The 12,884-nt window shown below is 56.0% G+C and overlaps 1 protein-coding gene across 5 annotated transcripts in view; it reads right to left on the bottom strand.

Annotated features, from left to right (window-relative positions):
- The window catches only part of ITPR3 (inositol 1,4,5-trisphosphate receptor type 3), a 70,153-nt gene that overhangs the window by 30,247 nt on the left and 27,022 nt on the right, over positions 1 to 12,884 (bottom strand). For 4 of the 5 annotated variants that reach the window (XR_009542920.1, XM_060162603.1, XM_060162604.1 and 1 more), the window contains 15 exons: positions 12,706 to 12,804; positions 11,356 to 11,439; positions 10,601 to 10,747; positions 10,250 to 10,345; positions 9,640 to 9,690; positions 9,298 to 9,440; positions 7,955 to 8,054; positions 7,701 to 7,861; positions 6,948 to 7,089; positions 5,238 to 5,399; positions 2,709 to 2,881; positions 2,064 to 2,183; positions 1,487 to 1,669; positions 313 to 564; positions 81 to 225 (listed from right to left, as the gene is read on the bottom strand). Coding sequence is in view for 4 of the 5 variants with exons in the window: in XM_060162603.1 (XP_060018586.1) it covers positions 81 to 225; positions 313 to 564; positions 1,487 to 1,669; positions 2,064 to 2,183; positions 2,709 to 2,881; positions 5,238 to 5,399; positions 6,948 to 7,089; positions 7,701 to 7,861; positions 7,955 to 8,054; positions 9,298 to 9,440; positions 9,640 to 9,690; positions 10,250 to 10,345; positions 10,601 to 10,747; positions 11,356 to 11,439; positions 12,706 to 12,804 (2,058 nt within the window). In the remaining variant the exon portion in view is untranslated. Of the gene's footprint in view, positions 1 to 80; positions 226 to 312; positions 565 to 1,486; positions 1,670 to 2,063; positions 2,184 to 2,708; positions 2,882 to 5,237; positions 5,400 to 6,947; positions 7,090 to 7,700; positions 7,862 to 7,954; positions 8,055 to 9,293; positions 9,441 to 9,639; positions 9,691 to 10,249; positions 10,346 to 10,600; positions 10,748 to 11,355; positions 11,440 to 12,705; positions 12,805 to 12,884 lie in introns of those variants that run through there. The other variant, XM_060162606.1, reaches the window with a different exon arrangement.

Raw genomic sequence — 12,884 nt, 5'->3', positions numbered from 1 at the left:
TCGTATATCCCACACCCTACCCTGGGGAGTGACCAAGACCCAGGAGGGGGCAAGCCAGTGTGCTGCTGACCCCAGCCCACCTCAAAGGTGAGCTTGTTCTTCTCCTCATTGGCAAAGGGCACGGCCTCGCTGACCACGTTGTTGAGGTAGTCCTCCACGAACTCCATGGTGCTAGCAAACTTGTTCTTCTTGTCATCTCGGGAGGCGTTGAGGTTGGAATCATAGCTGGGGGTGGAGGCAGCGAGGCATGAGGGTCCCCTGAGATCCTCCCCCTCCCGCCGAACCCTGCCCACCCTCCTCCACCCAGCTCACTCCTTGATGGTGATAGCCGTGGGGATCTCAGTCCAGAGGCGGGCGAACTTGACGGGCGTGACCAGTTCCTGGGGGTCACGGTCCACGTGCACATGCAGCATCAGGTGGCAGAAGGAGGCACGCAGGTCAAAGGGCAGCATCTCATCCGCCATGCACAGGAAGATGAGGTCAACGCCCAGCTGCTGAGAGATCTCATCGATGGCCAGGTACTGCCGGTCCAGGCACATGCGGGCAAAGAGCTTCAGCTGGTACCTGCGGGACAGGGAGGACGGTGAGGACATGGCAGGTGGGCTCGCAAGGGCTGCTGGCACAGGCCTGGGCCTGCTGAGGACTTGAGAAAGTGGCAAAGGGACTTAGGTTAAACCACGCACCAGCCACCGTAACAGAACCCAATTCTGAGCAAGCCAAGTGGACAGAAACACAGTCTGGGATTGAGTAATAGCAAATCTCCCCTCTTTGCTAAGGAGGAAGGTGCTTCTGGCTCAGCCAGGACAGGTCTTCATGGGAAGAGGGATGGCACAGAGAAAGGCTGGGAGGGGGAAGGGAGGAGAGCTCGGTAAGAGGAACCCTGCTCGGGCAGGGGGTTGAGGGCAAGACTGGGAGACAGAGGAGGGGAGGGTGCAAGACCAGGGTGGAAGAGCTATAGAAATGAAGGCTGTAGGAAGCTTTGTTCTGCACCAAGTCATGCCCTCTGCCTCCTCCTCGGAGGCCTGCATTACCTACCCCAGGCTCCATGGCCAGGCAGCCTGGGTTTGGATCGTGGCTCCCTGCTTACAGCTGTGTCACCTTGGGCAAGTTCCTTTACCTCTCTGTGCCTGTCTCCCCAACTTTATAATGCGAGTAATGATAGTCTCTACTTCACAGGGTTGTCGTGAGGCTGAAATGAGTGATTGGGTGAGTGTTTTGACCAGTGCCCAGGAGACAGTGAGCCCTTGATGAGTGCTATCTAGTATTCTTATTTTTTAAATACGAATGTATGGGGACAGGTGTGGGTTTGTTTCAGGCCTCACCACTGTGCTGAGCCCGGCCTCAGGCCACCCAGTGCTCCTCGGGCCGCCCAGTCACCCATCACTTAGCCTCCCTGGTGAAGGCAGAGGCAGGAGCCCCCGCGAAGCTGCTGGGGCTCGTCCCGGGGCAGGGCCTGGCGAGGCCCCCTGGGAGGAGCATGAGGCACCTGTAGTAGCTGAGCACGTTCTCATCGTGGGCGTTGCCGGCCCGCGCCTCCTGGGCCAGCTGCCTGATGCTCTTCTCATGGTGCTCGTTGTTCTTGTCGGTCCACATGAGCCACACTTCCTCCTCTGAGTACTCGATGCTCAGGTACTCAAGGGACTGCGCCATCTCCTTCACGGGCCGAAGCCTGCAGACCGACGGAACCCATCACAGGGAGCGGGGCCCAGAGCCCTCCCCGAGCACCCCCGGCCACACAGACCTCCCCTCCCAGAGCGGGGCTGAGGGCCAGTCAGGCTGCCTCCCCTGTGGGACCCACCTCCAGCTTGCGACCCCAGACAGACCATGAGCTTCTGGAAGGCAGGGGCCTGGGCTCATTCTCCTCTGTGCCCCCATCCCCTCCCCCACACAGTGCCGAGCTCCGAGCTGGCCACACAGCAGGTACTGGGTATCTGCAGAGAGCCTGCAGGTTCTAGCGTGAACCCAGACAGGGCCCCAGCTCTAAGGCAGCGGGGGGTCCGGGCAGGGTGGAGGCCTGGGGGGGGGATGTGAGATGCAGGTAGGAGACAGCGCAGCCGGCTCACTCGGTCTGGATGAGAATGTCACTGTTCTTGGGGTCCAGCACACACTTGCAGATGAGCTCCTGGGTGACGGGGATGGCGATGTGGTTGGACACACACAGGTCAGAGAGGTAGTCCAGGAACCTGGAGTGGTGACAGCAGGGGTGGGGTGAGGGACTCAGAGGTGGCCCCCCAGTGGGGACAAAGCCCACCCTGCTCCTTCCCCAGCTGGCACTTGGAGTTTGCTGCTTCTGCAACCTTCTCAAAGCTTGTAGACAGGGATGTGGACTCCCGGCTCCCCGGGGAGGGATGACCCACAGTCATCACCCTGGGGCTCGATGGGAGTCCAGAGGGTCAGAGGAAAGGAGACACAAGGAAGGAGTGATATTCAAAATATTTAACTGATCCAATGCAGGCACTGGCTTGGCCGCTGGAGAAGGGTCTGGGGGCCTCCTGCTCTACCAGGAGTCAACCCCCTTGTTGCTAGGTTGGGCCAAATATGGGAGGGGACATAGGGAGGGGCTGGGGGGGCCAGGGCCTCAGAGAGGTGGCAGTTTATCAACAAGTGCAGAAGGATTTCAATATTTAACAGCCAGCACCAGCAGCTTTCTCCCCTGGGCAGCAGTGGGAGGGGGGAGGGGGGTGGTATGGCGGGGGAGGGGGGCCCACCTGGGCTCCCGGTTCTTCCGCACCAGGCTGACGAAGGTCTCCACCTCCGTCTTGGTGATGTGCTTCTCCAGGAGCTTGCGGTTGTTGTGCAGCAGGGCCGTGATGGTGTCTTCGGCCAGGATGTCATAGCCAATCTGGGACTGCATCATCCCGAACTGCTTGGCGATGTGCTCCTGGGGGGTGGCCGGGCTGGGGGTCACAGGGAGCCCAGCTCTGCTCCAGAACACCGCTTCCAGGGCCCCAGACAAGGACCCGACATCGGCAGGGGACCCCAACCCTAGGAAGCTAAGGGGTCCAGGAGAGGATGCCAGCTCCGGGCAGAGGGCAGTTTTATGTAATATAGTTATTTAGCTCACCATCCATCTCCCTACCAGAGTGAAACCCCCACGAGGGAGGGACCCTGTCTGTTTGGCAGGGCCAGCTACATGATTGGTGGGGCCCGGTAAAAATGAAATAGCACGACTCTTCCCAGAAATAAGCCCACACACCTACAGTCAATTACTCTTTGACAAAGGAGGCAAGAATGTACAATGGGAAAAAGAAGTCTCTTCAGCAAGTGGCGTTGGGAAAGTTGGACAGTGCGTGTAAACCAATGAAGTTAGAACACACCCTCTCACCATACACAAAAATAAACTCAAAATGGTTTAAAGACTTAAATATAAGACATGACACCATAGAACTCCTGGAAGACATCATAGGCAAAACATTCTCTGACATAAATCGTACCAATCTTTTGTTAGGTCAGTCTCCCAAGGCAAAAGAAATAAAAAAATAAATAAACAAATGGGACCTAATCAAATTTAAAGCTTTTGCACAGCAAAGGAAACCATAAACAAAACGAAAAGACAACCTACAGAATGGGAGAAAATATTTGCAAATGATGCGACCGACAAGGGCTTAATTTCCAAACTATACGAACAGCTCATACAACCCAACAACAAAAAAAAAACAACAACCCAATCAAAACATAGGCAGAACAACTAAATAGACATTTCTCTAAAGAAGAAATACAGATGGCCAATAGGCACATGAAAAGATGCTCAACATCACTAATTATTAGAGAAATGCAAATCAAAACTACAATGAGGTATCACCTCACACCACTCAGAATGGCCATCATTAAAAAGTCTAAAAATAACAAATGCTGGAGAGGGCGTGGAGAAAAGGGAACCCTCCTACACTCTTGGTGGGAATGTAAGTTGGTGCAGCCACTATGGAGAACAGTATGGAGGTTCCTCGGAAAACTAAAAATGGAATTACCATATGATCCAGCAATCCCACTCCTAGGCACATATCCAGACAAAACTATAATTCAAAAAGATATGTTCACCCCTATGTTCACAGCAGCACTATTTACAATAGCCAAGACATGGAAACAACCTAAATGTCCATCAACAGATAAGTAGATAAAGAAGATGTGGTATATATATGCAATGGAACACTACTCAGCCATAAAAAAAGAACGAAATAATGCCACTTGCAGCAACATGGGTGCAACTAGAGATTATCATACTAAGTAAGTCAGACAGAGAAAGACAAATACCATATGATATCAGTTATATGTGGAATCTAAAATATGACACAAATGAACTTATCCATGAAACAGACACAGACTCACGGACATAGAGAACAAACTGGTGGTTGCCAAGGGGGAGGGGGTTCGGGGAGGGACAGAGTGGGAGGTTGGGGTTAGCAGATGTAAGCTTTTATATATAGAATGCATGAACAACAAGGTCCTACTGTAGAGCACAGAGAACTATATTCAATATCCTATGATAGGACTGCCCTGGTGGAACAGTGGTTAAGAACCCGCCTGCCAATGCAGGGGACACAGGTTTGAGCCCTGGTCCGGGAAGATCTCACATGCCGTGGAGCAACTAAGCCCGCATGCCACAACTACTGAAGCCCACGCGCCTAGAGCCCATACTCTGCAACAAGAGAAGCCACCTCGATGAGAAGCCTGCACACTGCAACAAAGAGTAGCCCCCGCTTGCCGCAACTAGAGAAAGCCTGCACGCAGCAACGAAGACCTAATGCAGCCAAAAATAAATAAATTAATTAATTAATTTTTTAAAAATATCCTATGATAAACCATAATGGAAAAGACTATTAAAGAAAGAATGTATATGTATGTATAACTGAATCACTTTGCTGTATGGTAGAAATTCATACAACATTGTAAATCAACTATATTTCAAAAATAAATAAACCAGAGGTAATATTAAAAAAAAAAAAAAGAAATAGCAGGACTCTTGTTCAAAAATTAAGAATTTCAAGACAGCCACAGTGGAGAGTTAAACCCAGCATGAGGCCCCTCTAAGGATGGAGCCAGGTTGTGCGCTGTGAGGACAGCCCCACTATCTGGTTTGGTTCCCTGCAGCATCCTCATCCTTGGGGCCTGAGACGGCGCTTGGCACACCGCGGGTGCGCCTTGGTGAACACGTGCTGAGTGAATGAGAGCAGGAGTGAGGGAGGGAGCGAGCCGGCCAGCAGGTGAAGGGGCAGCAGTCCAGGCGGCGGGCAGCCCACCTGGTTCTTGCGGTAGTCCTCCTGGGAGTGGCGCAGCACGCGGTAGCACAGGCGAAACATGTGCTGGTAGGGGGCGTTCTTCTGGTCCGAAAGCTCCTCCAGCCGCACCAGGGGGCCCTCACCCCCCTTGTCACGGAACGGGGTCTTCAGAATGCCAAAGATCTAGGGAAGCAGGGAGAGTCAGGAGGGATCCCTACATCTGCCTGCACCCCTAATTGTCCCAAGAATCCTAAGCCCGAAACTGACCCTGCCTGGAAGCCACCCTGACATTAACCCTGAGCTGATTCTAAGCTAGACCATGACCCCCGCCCACCCCTTACTCACTCCCCTCTCCTGGCTGGAATCCCAACGCTGGCCTCAGCCTGTCCCTCCCCAACGTGAATTCTAATCCCAACTCAGGTCTTGGGCCTGGCTCAGCCTGTGGGGGAAGAGCTGCGGCTCACTGCAGCTCAGGGGTCTGAGGCTAAGAGAAAAGGCAGGCCAGGCCCGTGTGGCCAGAGCTTAAGAGACCAGACACAGGCCTGCCTTGTCCAAAAGGATGGATGTGGGGATGTAGGATTATATAAAGCCAGGCTGGCAAAGTGGTAACAAGTGAATTCAGGCAGTGTTTGTTGTACTATTCTTTCAATACTTTCCCAACGTTTGAAAATTTTCATAATAAAAATTTAGAAAAAATTTTTTTTAAAAAAGCACAAGTTTTGGCTTCCCTGGTGGCGCACTGTTTAAGAATCCGCCTGCCAATACAGGGGACATGGGTTCAAGCCCTGGTCTGGAAAGAGCCCACGTGCCGCAGAGCAGCTAAGCCCATGCACCACAAACGCCAAGCCCGCGTTCTAGAGCCCGCGTTCTAGAGCCACAACTACTGAGCCCGTGTGCCACAACTACTGAGCCTGCGTACCACAACTACTGAAGCCCACGTGCCTAGAGTCCATGCTCTGCAGCAAGGGAAGCCACTGCAACGAGAAGCACGTTCACCGCAGCGAAGAGTAACCCCCGCTCGCCGCAACTAGACAAAGCCCATGCGCAACAACAAAGACCCAACACAGCCAAAGATAAATAAATAAAATAAATAAATTTATTAAAAAAAGAAAAAGCTCAAGTTCTCAGCCTGATATCTGAGTGCAAATCCTGGCCCTGCTGTTTCCTAGCTGTGGATTCTCGGTCAAGTTACTCCAACTTCTGCGTGCCTCCGTTTCCTCATGGGTAAAATGGGGATAATGATTAATAAATAAGCTCTCCCCAGGTTGGGAGGATCAAATGAGTCGATTCATGTAGGGCACTTAGGGCAGTGCCTGGTACATGGTAAGAGCGCAATAAATATTGCGGGTGTTGTTTTTTTTTTTAAGAGATGATAAGATCAACCATACCTCCATTTTTTTAAAATAATAATAATATTTTTTTTAATTTTTAAAAGGAATTGATGAGAAACATCAGGGAGACTGCAGCTCAGCTGGAGATGGGAAAAGGCAAGCTCACGTTCACAAAACGTCCTGTTCCCAAAATTAAAAAAAAAAAAGCAGGAGTGAACTTCCCTGGCGGTCCAGCGGTTGGGACTCCGTGCTTCCAATGCTGGGGGAATAGGTTCAATCCCTGGTCAGGGAACTAAGATCCCACATGCCGTGCGGCCAAAAAAAAAAAAAAAAGGTGTCCTGTTCCCTGGTCACTGGCCTTTCCCCGAGGCCGCCCACCCCCATGCATGTGCATGGCCACCTGTTTGAGGATGTTCTGCTCTCTCATCAGCTTCTGCCGCTCCCGGTTGGGCTTGGTAACCATGATGTCCAGCACGTTCTGCCCGTTGTTGGGGACGTCGCTGACGAAGAACACCAGGTCCTCCAGCAGCTGGATAACAAATCTTCACGAAGGGACGCCAGGGGTGACGAGTGTGAGGTGCCGACCCTGGGCACCCCCCAGGACCCCCGTCACATGCCCCCTGGGGCAACCAGCCCTTCCGCACGTGCCAGCCCTGCTGTCACAGCACAGAGCCCATCATCTGCCTTCCATTTCTCTCCCAGCTTCACCCCGAACTGCTATCCAAACACACCCCTCACCCCACCCATCCTGGATCCAAAGTGCCCTCTAGACAAAGAATCTCAGGATACTCCGATCTGGAAAGAACCAATAGGGCACAGGCAGGGTGTTTGATGTGAAGGGCTCTGCATTTCCATCCACCACTTCCTAGCTGTGTGACCTTGGGCAAGTCTCTTAACCTCTCTGAGCTTCAATCCCACCATCAGTAAAACAGGGGTAATGATGGCTCCATCACAAGGCTAGTTCTTGGAGTATGTGAGCAGTGAGGCTGGGGTCCAAGGTCAGCCAGGGGCCCACAGGGACCAGTCCCCACCTCTGTCACCCTGCCCCCACCCAGCCTATCCAGATTCTGCTTTGTGACTCCTCTGTGAAACACAGGCCCCAGGAGGACAAGGGCTCTCAGGAAACCTCGGCAACCCTGCCCCTGAGGCCCACCTGCGGTCATTCTGGCTGATGAAGCCCTCGTTGAGTTTCTCCACGGCGCTGGCCAGCATGGAGCTGGCGTCATTGGCAAAGTCCAGGTCTCGGATCTCGGACACAGGAACCGACACAATGGCGAAGGCTTCCTTGTCCTCCTTGGTGGGGCACGTGCCCAGCTGCAGGGACAGAGGTCAGCAGGGCACTCAGGGACCAGCCTGGGCCCCAGCCCAGCCCCCAGCCCAGCCCCCTAGCCCCGATGGGCCCCACACCATGAGCCGGATGGGTCGCTCCTCCTCGACATCAATGGGCACGTTGGTGCTCTGGATCCACGTGTTGGTGCAGAGGTGCCGCAGCCGGACATACGAGTTCCTGCGGGCAGGGGGGGCGGACAGAGCAGGGGGAGTGCACCACGGAGCGTAACCCGGCAGTCTGCCCGCTCTAACCCCTGGGGCTTCCCATCTTCCACCTGCCTCCACACCCAGCAGCCGTGGGACAGAGGCACAGGTCCCCTCCAGGTGAGGAGCCTGAGCCAGAGAAGAGAGACCAGCAACACGGCCCCCAGGCCCTGTACTAACTGCTGTGCTTTGCCAGGCCCACATGCCTTGCCCAGTCTCCCCAGAACGAAGCTCTGAAAGCCCAGGCTTAATTACAAGCTCAGGACCCAAATTTATTGGGACAAATGAGGCTATTTAAACTATCCCACCTAGTGTCAACTACGCATGTAGTATTTTCACGGCAGAAATACTCCTGTCTTTGATTATGAAATACAATTAACATTCAGAGATGAAAAATAACCTGAATCTCCAAGTACACCTGGCCCCAAGTTTCCGATAAGGGATCGCGGGCCTACAGTGATTCAATGAATTCTCCCATCAGCCCTGCTGACGGGCAACTTGATAGTCTCACTTCACAGGTGAGGAAGTTGGGGCAAAGTGACAGAGTCAGCTGCCTGAGATCCGCCAGCCAGTCAATGCTAAAGCCTGCTTGACACCCAGGAAGTTTCTTGATGTTACATTTTAGAATCTCGGGGTTGGGGGGGGCCTTAAATGTCAGGAGGTCCAGCCGTCACATCCAATGCACCCTGGACAAGCTGTCATGCCGCCCGTGCCTGAGCCCCAGGCTGAGTGGCTTTAAAGAACACTGGAGCAAAGGCTTTTTTTTTTTTTTTCGGTATGTGGGCCTCTCACTGTTGTGGCCTCTCCCGTTGCGGAGCACAGGCTCCGGACGCACAGGCTCAGCAACCATGGCTCACGGGCCCAGCCGCTCCGCGGCATGTGCGATCTTCCCAGACTGGGGCACGAACCCGCGTCCCCTGCATCGGCAGGCGGACTCTCAACCACTGCGCCACCAGGGAAGCCCTGGAGCAAAGGCATTTTGATGAAGAACTAGCACAAGGCGGCACCCAGGGTGCAGGGCCCAGGGCCGGGCACATGGCAAGCATTCAGTGGTGGTGAGCTGCCTACAGGCCTCAGAGCTGCATCCCCAGAGGGGCAACTCATGGCAGGTCCTGAGGCCTAAGGACCTCAGAAGGACAGAGGAGTGGGGGGTGCAGGGAGTCCAGGTGCCAGCCTGGGCACCCCCGCCGGCGCCCAGGCACACAGCGCCTACCTACCGGGGCACGAAGGAGTCGGTTTTCTGCAGCGTGGTGGGATCCAGCTCAAACAGAGAAGCAATGTCGTTGCCGTGGGGCACAGCAACCAGGCGGTATTTGATCTTCTCCCCAGCGTTCCGGCGACCTGCGCGGCCCTGGGCACCCTGTGGTGAGGACCTCAACTCAGGCAGGAGCCCCTTCCTCCTCTCAGGCCCCCTGAAACCACCCAGGATCCCACCTGAGAGGCCGTCTCCCTCCAGCCCACCTCCCAGGGTTTCGCGGTCCCCCCGGCCCCACCCCCGCCCACCCCAGAGCTGTGCACAGTCACTCTTCCCGGCCCTGGAACCCTTCTCTGGTCCTCACCGTTCCCGCTGCCTTGGGATCAGAGGCGTCACCCTTGTAGCTGGGGTTCTCCTGCTCAGAGGTACAAGATAGGGGGGCTATCCACATGACCCCCACTCCAAAATACAGTCTACATGTGGCCCTGGGTTGGGGCAGTCAGGAACCCCCCCAACCTCCCAAGGGTGCCCATCCCAGCCCCCAAACTCATGCCACTCCTTGTTGACATGGAGGAGGCACCAACTAGAGCCCCAGGCCCTGCCCTCACGGCCCCTCTCCAAAGACCCACAGATGGACACGGACATACACACATGAATGCCCCAATATACACAAGCCTGTGCGTTACGGACAGACAAGGACGTGGAATGTAAGTTCCACAAGGGCTGGGCGTCATGCTCACTGCTGTATCCTCAGTGCCTAGAATAGCTCCTGGCACATAGTAGGAGACACAGTCATATTTGTGAGACTTATTCATAGTCATGCACGTCTTTGACAATATTTGTTAAGTAGATGCATGAGTGCAGAGAAGCCAGGGTCCACAGACACATGTATCTCTGTGCAGACGTGTGCCAGGCACACATGCTCGTGCACGCACGGCCTGAGCTCCCAGGATGCCCTCTGCCTCCCCACTCACCTCAGCAGCCAGGTAGTTGCCCGTGGCCAGGTGCTTGAAGCGGTACAGGCCGTTCCAGTGGCCAGCTCCTCCACGGCAGGGGTCATGGTGGACCACCTGGCGGGTGCAGGGGTGTCAGGCTGGAAGGAGGGGCTGGCTGGGGAAGGGGAGGCATGGCGGGGAGGGGCACCGCAGGCCTGGAGAGCTCTGGGTGGATGGCTCTGGGACCCTCTCTGGCCCCTTGGCTGCAGAGGGGCTCAGACGAGAGACGGATGGGGGTGGACCTCCCACCCTAGAGGGGGAGGAGGAGCGGGGGAAGCCCAGGGCTGCAGAGGAGGGCTGGGGCCCAGGCGCCGGAAGCAGGGATCTGACCTCCACCTCCCAGAGGGCATTGGAGCTGGTGGCCGAGGTGGCGGACTGGCGCAGCGTGGTGCGCAGGAACACCTGCAGCTTGCCCTTGTACTCATCGCACGTCAGGAACTTCTCCTGCTCCGCATGGAACAGCCGCACCACGTCTCCCTGCAGGCGGCAGGGCGTGGGCTCGGGGCAGACAAGGACCCTCCCGGGGGAGGAGCCCACCTGTCTCAGATACTGGCGCAGCTCCTTCTTGAGCCAGCAAGCCAAGGGTGGGGTGCACACCTAGCCCTCCGAGAGGGCGGCCCCTCCTGCCAACCCCTTATGTCCTACAGGCCCCGACCCGACAGCCTCGCATCCTTGTCCGAGAGGGCACAAAGGGCAGGGGGCCTGGCCTAGAACCGTGGAGAGGTGTCGAGGGCACAGGGTGCTCAAAGAATCTGGGCCCACCCCACGGTGGGGGGATGGGGACCCCCACTCCACTGCCACCCCCTTAGCAAGACAGCAAAGTGAGAGCAGCCAGGACTGGGAAAGGATGGACAGGGGGGTTGTGAGGCCAGAGACAAGAGAAGCGGAGGACCAGCTGGGGCCGCTGGGTAGGGCCCTGTGGGAGTGGAGGGAGGCCGGATGGGGGTGCAGAGGCAGAGAAGGGGCAGCATGGAGGGGAGGGCCAGACAGGGAGCAGAGCTGGGTGCTTGGAAGGTGGGGGCAGGCAAGCAGGGGGACCTGTGGGGGTAGGGCGGGGCTGTTTCCGGGGAGTTCCCAGTCCTTACCCCTTTCAACACCTCCTCCAGGTGGTCTCGGAACTGCATAAACAGGTTGATCTTCCAGCTGGTGTTGCAGTTCACAGAGTTGACCTGCGGAAGCGCACAGAGACCCGTGAGGCCGGGCAGGCCCCCAGCCGCTGGGGAGTGGGCCTGTGCCTAAGACCCGAAGCAGGTGAGGGGAGGCCAGCTCAGCCCCCATTAGAGCACAGGGGGGTGTCTTCTCCCAACCAGGGCCCCCAGACCCCAGCCCAGCTGCCCTGGGGCCGCCACCCAGTGGGGTGGAGAATGTAGGCAGACACTGGGAGACAGGCAGGGAGCAGGGAGCAGGGAGGCCCACCCAGCCCCTCCAGCTGTAGACAGGACTGGAGGAAGCAACCCAGGGGGGGGTGGCTACGTGGACACCCATCCACTGCCGGGCTGGCCCTGTTATCAACCAGTGTCCTTGGACTCTAATCAACAGAAATGAGTAAGAGTCCAGATGAAAATTTCAGCCAAGGCTTTAGCAGGACTCCTACTTCAGCACTAGGGAGGGAAAATAAGACACAGGTGGCCCTGCTCACTCTTCTTATATGGCGGGGTGGGGGGCGGGGGACGGGTTCATGGATGGGGCCGGAGGGGCGATTTAGGTGGCCTGCCCGCCCCCTTGGTGGTGCCCGGCACAGTACCCTGCTTTTGCTCCCAGCACCTCAGAAATGGCAGTTGGTTTTTTCCGCCTTTTTGTACCTTACTGTTCACAACTTGCCCCAACTGTGCACGCGTGCACACGCGTGCAGTTCCTTTTAGTCTCTTAGAGTTTCTTTGTATTTTGTTGCCTGAGGAGATGTTTGTCCAGGTGCAAGGGCAAGCACTCCCATAAAGGGTCCTAGGTCCCAGCCTATATCAGCCCACCACCCTGTTACCACCCCAGGTTCTTGGCCTCTTTAATCAGGAGAAATAGGTAAGAGACCAGATGAGAAATTCAGGCAAGGCTACAGCGCGAGGGAGTGAAAACAAGGAACAGATGCCCTTGCTTGCTCCCTGAGGCCGGGGAAGCTGGTCCCTTAAATGGGCTGAGGTCAGGGGCGGATCCATGGGTTAGGTCGGAGGCGTGGCTTAGGCGATCTGCCCGCCCCCACGGTGGTGCGGGCACCATGTGCCGTGCCTGGCTTTTGCTCCTGGGACCTCAGAAGTGGCAGCTGGTTTTTGGCGTTTTTGTATCTTATTGTTCATCTTTGCCCTGACTGTGCATGGGTGCGGGTAGGTTTAGTCCCTTACAGTTTCTTTGTATTTTGTTGCTCGGGAGACACTTGTCCAGGTGCAAGCACTCCCGTGAGGGGCCCCTGACCCCAGCCTATCTCAGCCCAGCGCCCCGCTCACCTCCTTGCAGCCAGCATTGTCGCTGAGCTCATAGTTGCTGGCATGCAGAGGCTGCCCAGCGTTGACAGGGTTCAGGATCACCTTGTCCCCGACAACCACCTATGGGGACAGAATGCAGCAGAGTGAGGGTGGGGACGGCCGGGCCCCCAGGCTTCCCTCTGGCCAGTCTGCCCCCTAAG

This window comes from Lagenorhynchus albirostris, chromosome 10 (genome assembly GCF_949774975.1).
Source record: "Lagenorhynchus albirostris chromosome 10, mLagAlb1.1, whole genome shotgun sequence".
Classification (NCBI taxonomy): Eukaryota; Metazoa; Chordata; class Mammalia; order Artiodactyla; family Delphinidae; genus Lagenorhynchus; species Lagenorhynchus albirostris.
The sequence above is the reverse complement of the archived record's forward strand: the minus strand, read 5'-3'. Positions and strand labels throughout refer to the sequence as shown.